The 15,025-nt window shown below is 44.8% G+C and overlaps 1 protein-coding gene across 1 annotated transcript in view; it reads right to left on the reverse strand.

Annotated features, from left to right (window-relative positions):
• NTN4 (netrin 4) overlaps positions 1–15,025 on the reverse strand; it is a 47,546-nt gene that overhangs the window by 6,824 nt on the left and 25,697 nt on the right. The window contains exons 4-8 of the mRNA XM_021527964.3: positions 10,199–10,325; positions 8,699–8,887; positions 2,373–2,589; positions 1,587–1,699; positions 357–425 (exon numbers count right to left, since the gene is read on the reverse strand). Of these exons, the coding sequence (XP_021383639.2) occupies positions 357–425; positions 1,587–1,699; positions 2,373–2,589; positions 8,699–8,887; positions 10,199–10,325 (715 nt within the window). The remainder of the gene's footprint in view (positions 1–356; positions 426–1,586; positions 1,700–2,372; positions 2,590–8,698; positions 8,888–10,198; positions 10,326–15,025) is intronic.

Here is a 15,025-nt window from a genome sequence, read left to right on the forward strand (position 1 = left end):
TCTTTACACTCAGTGTAATTCAGACACAGTCATTTCAAGACTCTGATTAGGGCACCTTGTCTACAGACACCATTTCAGTGACCCATTTATGGTTTATAGACTGTCTTGGACCTAGACAACCTCCCAGGCACCTGTCCAGCTCTTGTCCTCCCATGATTTCTGTACAAGGGTGTTTTGATAGCAAGAGAGATGGGTGACAGAACAAGATGCTTCACCCACCTTGACAGCCTTTAGGCTAAGTATCCCGTGGGTTTGCCAGGATGGAGTGGTGCACACACAGCAACTCACATGCTTCATATACACTTTTGCACTACCTTGCAGCACCTCCCTTTACAGTCCCCTTACCCACAACTCACCATATGTGTACTTCATCCCACAGAAGACCTTGGGATTCCCTAAAACTTGCTCTTTACATTCACATTTACCTGAGGAAAAAGAAGGAAGCAAATGGCTGTGAATTGTGCTTAAAAGACAGAAGCATTTGCAGACAGGAACTTCCAGAGGTTTTTCAAGTGGTCCACAAGCCTCATTCAAAAAAAAAAAAAAGGAATTTGCAACTGTTTTCAGACTGAGAGTGAATACAGACTCTTAGTCCAAGGGCAATTACTCCTTGTTTACAATTAGAAGAGAAGGAAAACAAAGGCCTTATTATTTTGCCTTGGGATGCAAATAACATGCGTATCTTTCCCTGTGGTATTTTCCACACCGTAATGTACCAGACAAAATTTTAAAAGGAAATGTTGCAGAGGTTAAGGCAGATTAATGACTTCCATGATCTTAGAACAAAGAATAACATGATATACTTATTTACGTTTAAAATGAAGTCGCCTAGACAAATGATGGAGCTTTCCCCTCAATTAACTCAATTATTGTATCTTTGAGATGTTATCAAGCCTCTCTCTGAAAATGGAGGAAATGACGCTTGCCTGCTTGCATGCAGCAGCTGCAAGGAGGGAGAGCTTGATGCTGCCCCACTGGGCCAGTCTGCCTTGCACCAACCTTCATTAGGTACCCACCTCCCCCAGGTTGGGAAGACAGGAGGGAAATAACTTCTCCAGCTGCATGCCAGACCATCTCGAATCACATCATAAGCAGCAAGTGATGCCAAAATTGTTGTAGGTATCGGGGAAATAAATTCTGAGTTAGAAATCCCCTAACTGCCAGTGAAGTGGCAAACCCCACCCTTTAAATAAAGTTGCTGGTTTGTCTAGTTTGAGGGAAAATAAGGATACCTTTAAAACATGATGGTCAAGTAAAACATGACGGCACTCAGCCTTGAAATTCAGAGCTGGGAGTGCAAATTCTTGCCTTACAACTGCTAAATGCTGGGTACAGGCATTCAGCATGGAGCATCTAATGGGCTTGCACATCCTTGCGTTGATGGGATGAGCCATAAGGCTCCTCTGGCTCTTGGAGGGCAAGGAGGTGGTTACAGGGACATTCCTCCACATGCTAGTGGGGAAATGTCCATTCCCCCCTGCAACTGCGAGGGTGCTAATTACAAGTCAGTGCAGAAGACGAGGTCTGCAGTGGCTGCTGGCGGGAAGGATTGGGCAGGTGGAATATGTGTAAAGCCACAGTCCTACCAGAGTGCCGGAGTGCTGAGAATCCCTGCTCATCCTCCCAGCCCCAGGTGGGCTCGCTCTCGTTGAGCACTGCCTGGAAAGGAGGTGCTTCATTGTGCCAGGAAACATCTGAGCTGTTAAGGGGAAAGGGAGATGATCAGCCTTCCTCCAGGAGCCAGTGGAAAGCAGGACCACTACCAGCCCATCCTCCAGACAAAATGTGACTGTATGTCTTGATGATGGTAAATGCAAGAGGCATTTTGGAAGGTGAAGAGGTTGAGTGTTGTCAGAGAGGATCACGGATCCATTTTGCGTTTAAAATACATTGTAGGGATTTATATACCACAAATATCTTCAGTCTGGTAAAAAAAAGCTACATGACAGATTTGGAGAGTGGGGTATTATTAAAATGTGCTGTTTTCTAAAAGTCAGAGCTCAACTCCAAGGCACAGTCAAGCTGAGTTACAACAGCAAAATTAAGCCTTTGGTGTCACTCAGATGTCCCCAAGGCTCACATTTTGCTTGTGGAGAGGAAACAATTGTGAAGGTTATGGAAAACACCTGATACATTAACACAAGCACTGAGAGCGAAAATTTCAACATTGCTGTTGCCCTCCCATGCTGTACCGGGTACCCAAGGGAACTACAGCCTCAACTCCCACTCTATGCCCACTTCTTGGCCATACCAAACCCATACCAAACCCCAGGTATTTTACATAATGGATGCTTTTCAGTCTGCTTGCCGTGTGCAAACAGAGCCTTCCCTGGAACTGGGGTGACAGAGGTGTAGGAGACCCCCCAGCTCACCTGCCGCTGTGGCAGTCACCGGTGCGGGGGTCGCAGCTGCGGGCGCAGTCGCAGGGGCGGCAGCCGTAGGGCCCGAAGCCCCAGTAGCCGGGCAGGCAGTGGTCGCAGCGGGGCCCTGCCACGCCGGGCTTGCAGGGACAGTCCCCAGTGCTGGGGTCACAGAAGGTGCGGGGGCCCAGCGGGAGCACGGCCGATCCCACGGGGTGGCAGGAGCAAGCTGCAGGGGAGGGACACCGTGAGGGACAGAGCATCTGTGAGTGCACAACCTCTGCATCACAACGGTGCAACCACCTCTCTGCTGAGGGACACCTCCGGGGTTTCTGGGCTTTTTTATCCCTCACCCATACAAATTTGAGCAGAGTCTCCCTTTGGAATCTGTAGAATTTTAAGTTTTGTGAGATAGTTTCTAATTAGTCAACCTACCCTGGTGTCATGTTATGTTTTGCCAAACAGGCCTTTATTACTTTTCTTGCAGCATCTGGGCTCAAATCCAGCTGAGTACCCAGGGATGTGCCTGCCTCACTGTGATGTTTAAGCAGCTGTGGGTGCTTCATTGCAGAAAAGAATCAGAGCATAATTACTTTTTAAAATAATAACAACTGTCTTGCATTCAGGAGGTTAAAAAACCCATCAGAACAGTCATTTTAATTAAAGTGAAAGCTGAGCAAAAAGTATCCCTCTGTCTCTGTCTGATTTTTAAAACCATCAATTAAAAACATTAGGAAAAAACAATGAGGAAACTGACAGCTCAGAGACAGGCTTTTGCATATTCTCCAGGACACGGGTTTGCAGAGTGCACATCAGAATTGCCAGCTGCTCTCTTTTCTCCCTCACAACCCCTTGCATCAGAACAATGCATTACAACTGTGCTGGGACATACTGGGTTCTCAGAAAAGATGCTGTAAAATAGGTGGTGTGAAATTTTCCTTACCTACTCCTTAGGTTTTTTTCTTTACATAGACATAATTTATGTCTGTTACAAGGCTACTTTTCCCCAAAGAACAGAAATACAGTTATCAAAAGCATGAGCCAAACCTCTGACCATGTGGCCAGAGGTCATCAGGTGATGCTGTGGCCTGCAGGACCAGTAACTGGGTGACCTGTGCTCTTCTTGCCTCAGTGTTTGGTTCTCTGACCAGAACATGGTACAGTCAGACTTACACTTTATGGCAAAAAATTCCCTGCCTTTGCCCAAAGCATCATTTACATAAAATTGAATTTCCTGAGAAAATTACACCTGTAGGGAATATTTTCACTAATTTCTAATACCAGTCTTTCTATTTTGCAACTCTGAAGGCAATTGGGCAGGAAAGCCATTACAGGCAACATATTTCTTTCTCTTAAAATACTTATTGCTGCACATATACATTTAATTTTGCTCTGACAACATTTTTGTGGTTTCAGGAATCTGACATACCTGGAGTATAGTTTCAAAATATTAAAAGATAGATTAATATTGGCAGTTAACTTAGAGGCGACTATGATTCCAACATCTTTGCCAAAGTAATCCCCAAATTTTCCCCACCCTTTCCATTTGCAAACAAATATAATTATATAAAATTAAAAGATTAGAAAGCCTCTCCACAAACTGTGTAAGTAGCTGCAGGCAGTGAGCTCTGGTACCTTTAATAGCATAGTTTTCAACAGCGTGCACTGAGACTTGCATACCTTTCTCCTGAAGTCTGTGAAGTGTTTTACACCTGATACATACAGCCAAATGCTCTATTTTCCTACTAGATGAGGAGGGTATTTCTGGCATTCCTCAGGCCCTTCAGGGGAAATATCAGGCACTTAAGGTTCTTCTAGTCTCCTCCAGTTAATGAGATAAACCCACTGCTCAGCCACAGATTTGGTCCTGTTTTGGTCAGATTTCAGCTGGATTTTACATGCAGCCCCATTGGGGTCAGAGTTTTTCTGTTTTAGACAATTCTTTTACATACTTTTTTTCCTAATATAAATGTTAACATCACTGGCAACACTATGGTGAAGCAACAATATTAAATTTACAAAAGCTGTTATGTAAAAGAACAGCAGACTCATAGGCAATTAAAAAGACAGCTAAAAATGAGAATGTAGCTGGCTATAGTTTTTAATAAAAGACACAAAGAGATGTGTTGTAAAGGCTGGTAATTTCTAACAGGCCTGAATATCCACTTCCATGGATCCCATCCTTCCTGGCTGCTCCTCAATGAGCCACCGAGGTGTCAATCTGCTTTCCAATGGTGGCTGGCAAATTGAAGGTTTTTGCTCTTGGATTGTGGGTGAAGGCCAAGATGACACTAAAGGGCATTAATCTGCATGGTTTGTGTGACAAGGTTTCCACACATTAAATGTTTGTGATGGGCTGCAGTGGGAACTTGCTGAGCAATGCAGACATAAAGTGAAGCCCACCGCTATGCACCAAGCACAGAAATGAGGCTCTAGAGCTCAGATGTGAGCATGTTGAAAGAAATGCATGGAAAAGGGACAAAGTGCTTCCATACTATGGCAAGGGCAGGAAGGAAAAGATTGCAGGACTGGTTATACAATGTTTGAAAGCTGGAGCTATTGGTCCCTCATGGGCAGCTGTGCTGTGTTGGTTTTAGACCCCATTTTCCTCTTTCCACACAATCTGCACCTCACTGTAGCACAGGTAAGGAGGCCCACATCCACAAAGGTGAGAGGAGCAGCTGAGCAGCAGAAGCTACAGAGAGTGTTGGATGGCATTTCATTGTGGATACAAAGGTTCAGAGTGTAAGACTCTCAGTGTGAGACTTCTACACAATGCCTGTCTCATATGCCACTTCATCAGAGAGGCTGGGAGTCTCCACAGCCAAGGGAGCTCCTGCAAGAGAAGGAATGTTTGGGCCCTAGCCTTGAATCAAGAAAAACTTTCCACAAACTTGATCCTTTTGCTTTCTTTTTGATTTGTAAGCATCATTGCTAAAAAATGCCAATTTACCAGCCAGTACGACTCTGCATGTGACTTCCATACACATATGAATTAACAACTGCCTGTCCTGGCATTGCATGTGCTGATTGAGATGGAAAATCAGTGAGTGGGATGCCAGTAGAACTGGATTTCCCTGTCCTGGATTGGTGATACTGCTGTGGTTTCCTTGGCTGCCAGCTAACCTTTGGAAATGACAAATATTTACCCTCAAAATCCTACAGTTGAAAAGCAAAATAAACTTGGCAATTATAAAACTCGATTTTATTGTCTGCAATTGCACTGTAGCTGAGGCTTAAAAACTCATGAGGATGGAAAGAAAAGGACTCATAGGTATGACGGGGGGGAAGAGTAATGAGATTGGTGTTTTAAACATCAGAATATTTCATTTTATCAGGTGCACGCCTACTCCTGAGCAAATATTATATACACTCTTTGCCTACAAGAATCTTTAAAGTATCCTTAAAGATTATGGCTTAACAACTCCTTTATTTACTTTGACCTAGGTATTTTTAAATTTTCAGTGGTTGAATAATAATGGTGTCTTGAGCCAGAAACAAGCAGGCAATGCCATGGCCTTCCCAAGAAGGAATAATAGGGCTCCACACACATCCCTTGTTATTGCAGACCATGGTATGGTACTTGGAAATGTTCCAGGCACAGGCTGTAATTGATCTTATATAATTCAATTTAACAGTCATTAGTAATTTTCTATGGCCCTGCAGCTGCCATCTCCCCTGTGAGATGCTGAGTCCCTGGGTGCAGGGAGCATTCCCAGCAGCAGGAGACCAGAAGTAAAGAGGTGAAAGGGTCTTAGGGAGGAGTGCATTTGTGAGAGCTTGAAAAGCCCAGAGAGAAATAATATGAGAGTTTGTAGTAATGGGGTCTCTGAAAAGTATTCAGATAATCCCTATATTTGTGGAATACGGTTTGTACTAGGAAAAGTTCTCTTCCTCAGATACTTGAGGGAGTATCATGCTCTGCAAGTCATAAAAAAAAAAAAAAAAGACTGATTAAGTAGATGTACTTAATGCAGATGTACTTAATGCAGAAGGTAAATAAATGTAAACTTTTTCTCACTATACTTCAGAGTATCTTTCTGTTCTTGTTAAATATGTTATCTTTGGCTTTTAAATACCAGAGTTCATGAATAACTAGTGGTCCATAAGGCTGGATTGTTGCATTAAATGGAGGCACACTTTTTTTTTTAATGTGGAAAGTGGAGTGCCATGGGCCAGTGATTCAGAGATAAATGCAGAAAGCCAAAAGAACCAAGCACTGGCATATGTTGATGAAAAAAACCCATTAGTCATCTAATATCTGCAGCTTTCTCTGGCCCATAAAGGTGGGGAGAAACCTTTTAATCAAGAACCCTGAAATCTGGCTAACACATAGTTAATGCTGTGATGTACTGCCTGCCTTCATTAACAATGGTCTAACTTGCACACAGGTATGTGCTCAGTGTTGGCAGCCTTGTCTTTGAGCAGGAGCTGCTTTGCAGCAGTATGTCCTGAGACTTCTTGTTTCCATCTGGCTTTGCAAGGAAGGGACCTCTGTGCTGGCCAGCCCAGGAGGTGCCATTTGGCTTCTTCTTGGACCCTGCAAACAGCCACACATTATGGACTGGGCAGTCTGGCACAAGGACAAGCCTACAATGAGTCCCTCATGAAACTCCACCCCCTCAATGGACTGAATGAACCTCAAAGGAGGTAGAGCCGCTTTTACTGCTTCCAAAGTGAAGGGTGGTATCATTGGGTGTCCAGAAAACCACACTCAGCTCAGGGCCAAAGCTTCTCTTGTCTTCAATGACCTCAGAAAAGTGCATAATCTTCCCTGATGGGAGCTGGCATGTAAAGAATATCAGGAATTACAATCCTAGCAAAGGTACCAGAAGCACAGTACAATGATGTTTCAGAACTTGAGGGTCCCATGTAGCATTTATTTCAGTCTCCTGTCCTGCATTATCTACCAGCAGTTAACTAATACTATTTGTTCTTATTTAATCAGCAAGGATGAATCCACAAATTAGAAAAAAACATATAACCTCTGATCTGGGTGTAAATGAAAGGCTTAAGCCTGTTTTTTCCTAATGAGACTTCAAAACAAATGTTCATTGCCTAAGTCCTGGCTATAATTATGGAGGGAAAGTATCTGATATTACAGAGGAGACTTAGAACTTTAATGTATACAAGTAGGTAATAAAACTTTTTAAAGTCATTAAATTCACTGTTTAAAAAAACCTCATTGTGTACATACTACAGCAGTGAAGTAATTATTTACACAAGCAATGAACTGTGGTCAATTCCATTTCCATAAAGAGAACTACGGCTGTAAAACAGGCAGCTCAGCTGTTGCTGCCCCTCCTTGCAATGAGTGAAAGGTGGAGAGGAGGAGGACCTCTGCAACAGACTGGTGGGGCTGCCAGGAATCTCATGAGGATTATATGCAGCAAAGGAGCAGGACAAAAGCAGCTGTTGCCCACCAGACCTCAAAGAACAACTGAAACCTCACACATCCTCCCAGCCTGGGGTGCAGCTCCCCACCACAGAAGGGTTCCTTCTTCCTTTACACTCAGGTACTTCTCCTTCAGAGGAGACAGATGAGCTCAGTGTCACCTCAAAAGACAGGCAGGGAGTCATTTGGATTTCATTCTGTCACTTGTGAAGGTCCCCCTCATAGTAAGTGAGTCAGGGAGGAGAAATGTGGTGAAGCTGGTGGGTGGCTGTAGACTCAGAGAGGAGGGCATGACTGCACCCTGGATTTAGCTGACCAGTATATGTTCTCAGCATAATCTGGCGATCTGGAGTCCCCCATAGTGAGTCACCATCCTCACAGTGGTTCCTGGGGAGTGCGGCTTTTGGATTGCTTCATTGCTTGGGAAAGATTTAATTTCACATGTGCCTGAATCATTGCTTTTAGTATTGCCTCCTCAGTGTCCCACCTTCTGGAGTATAAGTTAACATGTGTTCCTTCCATACCCACCTGCTGCTGCTGTGAACACGAACTGGTGGGCGATGCTATTTATCAGCTGCACCCCTGCTGGCTGAGGAACCCGATTCTGAGATTGCAACAATCACCAAACAAGGAAAACATGAAAACAAGATGCAGCTTTTCCTCTCCAAAAATAGCAATAAGAGAAAGTAAATGAATCATCTCTCTTCCCCTGCCCTCAGGCTACAGGGATCCTTGGGACAGATTTGTCAACAGCATCTGCAGATTTTCACCCTGCAAACATCATCACTGCTTTTTGCAAATAGTATCACAAAGAGGATTCAAAGAGCTCCCTGTCCTTCTCTGAAGCAAGAAGATTGCTCCGAGGAGGGGCAGGAAGATCTCACCTTTCATTTGCCACTTTCCCACTTGAGAAGCCTTCACTAGCAGGTGGTCGCTGACTTACGTTTGCAGGCGTCTGGGGCAGAGAAGGGCTTCCTGAGGTCGCGGTAGAAGCCCAGCTTGCAGCGCTGGCAGTGCTGCCCTTCCGTGTTGTGCTGACAGTTGTCACAGACGCCGCCACTGCGATTGCCCGACGCCAGCCACACATCCATGTCAAAATGACAAGTGTCAGCGTGCCCATTACACTTGCATGCTGAGGCAAAGCCAAAGGGAACAGAAAGATTCATTAAGACAGTGAAAGATACTGGTTTATAGAAAAGAGACACAAAAAACTCAAAACTGCATTTCAGAATGTGGACTTGACCTATGAACCTATTATTCATTCAAATGCACAAATTAGCACTACATGTTCACCTACACCTCCCAACCTCTGGAGATAACATTTAAAAAAAAGTATTTTCTTTAACTTTTTTATTTCCACTACAGGTTTTCCAGTACCAGGACAGCCACAGGTGGTCAGGCCAGAACAGAGAGACCCACATTCACTGGTCCTGCTGAGGAAGGATACTTCTCTCTCAGCTTTAGAAATCAGCACTGCCCTATACAACATCTGCCATGAGGGTGCTGACAGGATGCTCCCCGCAGATGAAGGAGGAAAAAGACAGGTGGAGGAGAGGTATGTGAGAGAATACAACATCCTCCTTACCCTGTGCTGGCAGTGGAGGAAGTCTGTGTGCCCACATGACTGAAGTCAAGGGTCAAGTGAGATCTATTCCAATGCCTGCTCATCAAATGCTGCTGGTGTAAGTAGGAATTCACTGTCATTCCCTCAGGGATCATCCATACTGCAGTGAGCATGACCATAGCTCACATAGGCAGGTTGCTGGTTGCTTATGTATGGATAGCACTGTAGCCAGGGCAGGTCTGCTGAGTGCCTGCAAGCCTTCCTGGGGTGGTGTGGGTAATCCTCAGCACCCTTCTGGCTAGACTGCTGCTCTTACTGAAGCAGATGGCCCCATGCATGACCTTTGCATTCCCCTGCTAGCAGCACTCTCCCTAAGTGTCCTTCTTGGCACTGCAGAACTGATCTTCAAACCTCCAGAGCCCATGGCTTCTCCTGCCCTCAGTGACCAGAGCCCACATCCAGCAGCAGAAAGTCATACTTCCTACAAAGGTGTTTTTCAGTGGTGTCCATGGAGAGGACAAATCTGGCCCCTTGTCACCTCCAAGATACCCTGGTAGGCTGCAGTCTGCCCACAGCAGCAGACCTTACCCCAGTAGATGCACTTAGATCCCAGAGAAAGGCCAAGCCAACAGACATCACAGTCTTGTGAGGATTGCCAAGTGAGGGGCTGTGCAACCAGGGCTGTCCTTGTCACACAGATGCTTGGTGAGTGCTGGGCAGGGCTGTGGCAGTGCCTCTTCACTCACTGAGCTGCTTGGAAAGCACCTCCCCATCACCGGGATGTGCTGCCTCTTGGACTCACGGGAGAAAGGCACGCATGGATGAAGCATTTCACTCTGGCAGAGGATCTGGAGACACCATTCCTAATGGGCTACTTACACCGACACTCCTTGGGGGCTCCGGTTTTGCCATCGGCAGCCTGCCAAGGCTGGTCATTGTAGAGTGGGGCACAGTGCTGGCAGTGGGATCCTGCAGTGTTGTGCTTGCACATGCATTTCCCATGGACCTAGTAAGGGAAAAGAGCAAGGATCACCCACAGCAAAGACCAGAGTCTCCAGGGCTCTAGCAATGCCCACACACAGGAAATAGCATGCCAGCTACATGCTATTGCATTGACTAGAAGGAGGGACTTAGCATGGTGTCCAGTTCAGCCAAGGGCAAATATTCTATAGTTACACTTTCAGTTAGTTTAGTATGTGTAGATCTGCATGTCACAGTATTGTATAATCTTACCTTTTTTTTTTTCTTTTAAGATCTAAAAGGGTCTATAGCCACTTCCAGATGCAGTATGAATTTCCAGAAGAGATTAAAAAATTCCAGGATTCAAAGCATTCTTGGGAAACACTGTAAAACCTTTCTCTTTTTCTCTCTCATAAACATAAATACACCTTTTCAGTACTGCAGGAATAGCACCTACGATCTCAGCACCCAGCTCTGTGTGCCCAGCTATCTCCAGCACAAATAATTATGAGAAAAAAGAAAATCAACCCCCTGAAACATAAATATCTACTCATCCCAGGCAGAATTTTTGTCCCACAAAGGAAGAATCAAGGATAGCACAAGGCCCGTGACTGACTATACTCGGACATGTTCATGACAGATAATTTAAGAGCTAGACAGCCCAGCGTAAGGGGGTAATTAGAGATGAAAAGCCAGCTAAGCACACTTGGTGCCAGCTGCCCTGTCAGTCGCTGGCATTACTCACCCTGTTGGCAAATGCAAAGAAAACAGGATGTAGCCAGAGGGTATGAGCAGCTGGCAGTGCCTGATGCAACAAGATCAAGCTCTGCAGCAGCATGGCTCTGCTGGCACCCCTGGCCCTACCTTTTCCCATGGAGCATGGCAGGTTTTGACTTCTCCTCCTGCTCATGATCAAGCCAGGGGTCTCAGTCTGCCCTGCCAGCATGGCCCAATGTTCATACCACAAGTTGGCCATAAAAACAACAAAGCTGCACCAGCTGCTGGCTGCTTTTGGCATCAAGAGGAGCACAGGGTAGTGGGGTGCCTGGTGCTGAGGCATGGCTTTAGCTGCTACTGGAAAATGCTGCCTTCCACAGAGTTAACTTGTGGTTTTACAAGTGTGCTGTTCCTGCATGACTTCCTGTCAAGACTGCCACACAAAAAGGTTCCTGTGAAAAGCCTGAACAGTAAACAAAACAGAAGAGGACCTTGAACATGCTGTAAACAGCTCCTGCTTACTACATAGGTGCACACACACACCACCCCACACACTCCCGGCTTATGATGACTTTCTGATTTATTAATTTGCAATGAATAGATTTCAGCTGCTATCTCACAGGAGTTAAATGTAACCAGTACAGATAAAATTTCAAAACTGACCTGGAAAGTCCTTCCAAGAAATGAAAATAGCAAGATCTTTCAAAAACTATTGAATTCATTCCTGCTCTATGAAAATGTCAGATCATTAAAAAACACAGAACAGCAACTGGGTATTATAAGCAATGGGTAGGTACAGATGGAGTCAGAATGCACAAGCATCTAAGTTAAAGTGAAAATACTAAGCTAACATTGTTTTCTGTGCTATCTGGACTCATCACAGATATTAGCTGGTCTCACTGCAGATACTACTTGATCTATCTGGCTTACCACATTCATATAAGCTTAAATGTGTGCTAATGTTTGAAAAGAATGAGAAGTAAGTATAGAAAAGAAACAACAAATTTGTGGAGGGTATATTTAGTTCTGAAAGTGTGTCTTGTGTTTTCATATTTTCATTTTTGCTACCACCAACAAAATATTCTTCAATCTCTCAGCTACCTCCCTTTCCTCAATTACCACCTGTAGATAAATTTCTCTCTCCCATATTTTTTAGGCAAGGTCCACACACAAACCAATGTTACAAAATCTCTTCACACACATTTAAAAGCATACACACCTGCATGGAAACAGAAGATGACTAAACTTATACTGGTCATCTTCTGGTGGTTTTGATGGTGTCATAACTCTTTGATGCCACTTTTGGTAGTTCCTCCACTTTTGGAGTTTCTTGCAAGCCCTTTGGACATTGACTGCTTGGGGCTAGACATGCTGTACTAACCTGAACCACATCTGTGGCCAGAGACATCCTCCAGAAACTCTTCCTCATAGGACTGTCCCAACTGTAAGGGTAGAGGGACCCACCAGACGCAGGACATATGTGATCAGAAAGGGAAGGTAACTGGAAGGAGTCAGAGGGTGCTTTTGCAATCATCTTGCCAAAGTGAGAAGGACATGGGAGAAGAATTGCAAATGGAAATTGTCTCAGACATGGGGACACTTGGGATTACTGTGGGGATGTGTGCTTCTCCTTTCTGTCCCCACAGCCTGTAGTCTCACTCTCCAAATTCAGTTTGCTCCTTGCCAAAGCCACACAAAGAATCAGTTGGGACCCAATCAATCATCCAGAGGCTGCTTAGCATTAACAATCCAAAAACACATCCAAAACTCAGCAGCACCTCAGAAACCCCGAAAGGATTGATTAAGCATCCCAAGGCATCAGCAGAGAGCAAAGCAAAATGCCCCACCAAGGAGGATTCATGGTTCTAAAGAGAAAGAGCTTGTATTTTCTGTACAGTAATATACAAGTACAATATAATAGAGCATGTTGCATTGCTGAAATAAAGGAAGGTGGGTGAAAATAAAACAGAATAGGATGGGTATACCAAGAATCTGCTGTCCCACCATTAATTTGGCATGCAGAGCTAATAAGTAAACCACTGAATAGCTGTGCACCAACATATTAATATTAATCTTTATGTGGACTCTAAGGAAAAAGGCTGTATATAATTAAAAAACTGTTGCAGCAATGGAAGACTTGTGGTCTCTCATGCTGTGGCAAAGACAGCTGCAAAAGATCCAAGTTGGAGATTATGCAAATCAAGCCAGCTGGTGTTTATCTAGATAGACTCAGAGGCAGAGCATGGCATGACTCTCGTAGTATTGATTGCTTGTAAAGGTGCCATGCACCTGGGCAAAAGGAAACAAATGGTCTGGCTGAAAAGCTTAAAAAATAACAGAGCAGCACGATTCTGCCATCTGTGCAAAGGCAAGCACAGGACCAGCACAGAGGCCTGAGGGCTTGGGCTCCTGCCTGACTCTGTGGGTGCTGTCCAGTTGGACCAGGAGGAACCAGTTCCTCAATCTTTTCATAAGGGTGCTGCCTTGCAGTTTCCTTTCCTCAGGGTTTATCAAATCCAGCCTCCATCAGCTGCTCCCTCAGGCACAGATCCCCCTGTGGATCCCACATGCCCTCTGCTCGCCTGGGCAGGGCCCAGCATGGCTGCTCAGGAGCCCAGCCTGCAATGCACACTTAACTTTGAAAACCTGTGTGCCCCTGCTCGCTGCAGGGCCGGGGACTTGTAATCTCAGTGGGATTCACATTTGGATGAACTCCTGCAGAGGCATGGGATGCAATGGCCTGCCTGGCTGACCCCACTTCTGTATCAGAAGCAGCTACCCAGACCCCAGTCTTTGGGAGTAAGCTTTGCAAAAGGCAGCAGATTTCCCAATTCCGACGCTGCCGTGCCTTTACAGCACTGCTATTTAAATGGGCTGAGAAAACTTTGCCTCTCCAAGGTCCCCTCAGGTTTCATCGTGGCACCAACCCCTCTCAGCCATGCAGAGCGTGGGGTGCAGACCTACTAATGAAGAAGCTAGAGTCAAACTGAAGGGAGCAGAGGGAAACAGAGTCTTTAACAGCTTGCTTCTCAGTGCAACCATTTGATTAGTATCTTCTTTTCTATATTCCTTTTTCACAGAAGTTTAATGAAAAGTCATACCTAAGTGATTCAAAAACCTCACCTCAGGCTGATGTATTTGTTCTCTTAAAATAGCATTACAATGACTACCACCCAAAAATGTCTCTCCAGCCTAGCTTTATCCGACTGAAGAAAATATCTTCTTTCTTTTACATAATTCCAGCATGACAGCAAACATTTTTATGCATTGGAAACAACAAAAAAAGGTGGATATTTGCAAGCCCTTTCTTGCAGCCCATAGAAAGACATGTATTTTTTTAGTTATAAAGAAATACTATGAGAGCTAGAAATAAGAGAAAGGTCAAGAAGGAGTAATACAAGGAGAAGTGGCAGCAGGTGAGAAACAGCCAACAGACTGTCTACGCTGGACAAAATTAATGTCTGTAAGAGCTGTAGGAGGGCCACTTGCAAGACTGGTCTGCCATACAAATACCCTGTCATGTCACAGAGGAGCTAGGAGACGGGGCTGAGAAACCAGCCCAGCAGCTCTGGTGGGACACAAGGTAGACTGGGAAAATGACATACCTGGCCTTCAGGATTTCTCCAGCATCTCAGCAGCTTTCTGAAGGCAGAATCTGATCCCTGTGCATTTACAGGATGGAAAAGCACATATTTTCTTCCCTTTTCACTCACCTCAACTTAGTTGTAAGGCATAGCCACTAGGGTCATTATAGAGCATCACTAAGTACACAAACACAATTCCCAGTTTGTCTCACTCCTTTAAGCATTCACACGGCTCCTGACTCATTTAAGCAGCAAGGCCTTCCTATAACATTTTTCATTTTGTCATGGGGTCTTTATATCCCAGTTCACTTTCACACTGTTCCCCTTCTTAGCTTGACAGCCCCATCGCAACGTCAGTCATTAGAGGGCACAATGCAAACAGTGTTACAAAAGTTGCCTTCTCTAAGATAAACGAGTGACTGATTTCTCTATACAAAGAGAGTTG

This window comes from Lonchura striata, chromosome 5 (assembly GCF_046129695.1).
Source record: "Lonchura striata isolate bLonStr1 chromosome 5, bLonStr1.mat, whole genome shotgun sequence".
Taxonomy (NCBI): Eukaryota; Metazoa; Chordata; class Aves; order Passeriformes; family Estrildidae; genus Lonchura; species Lonchura striata.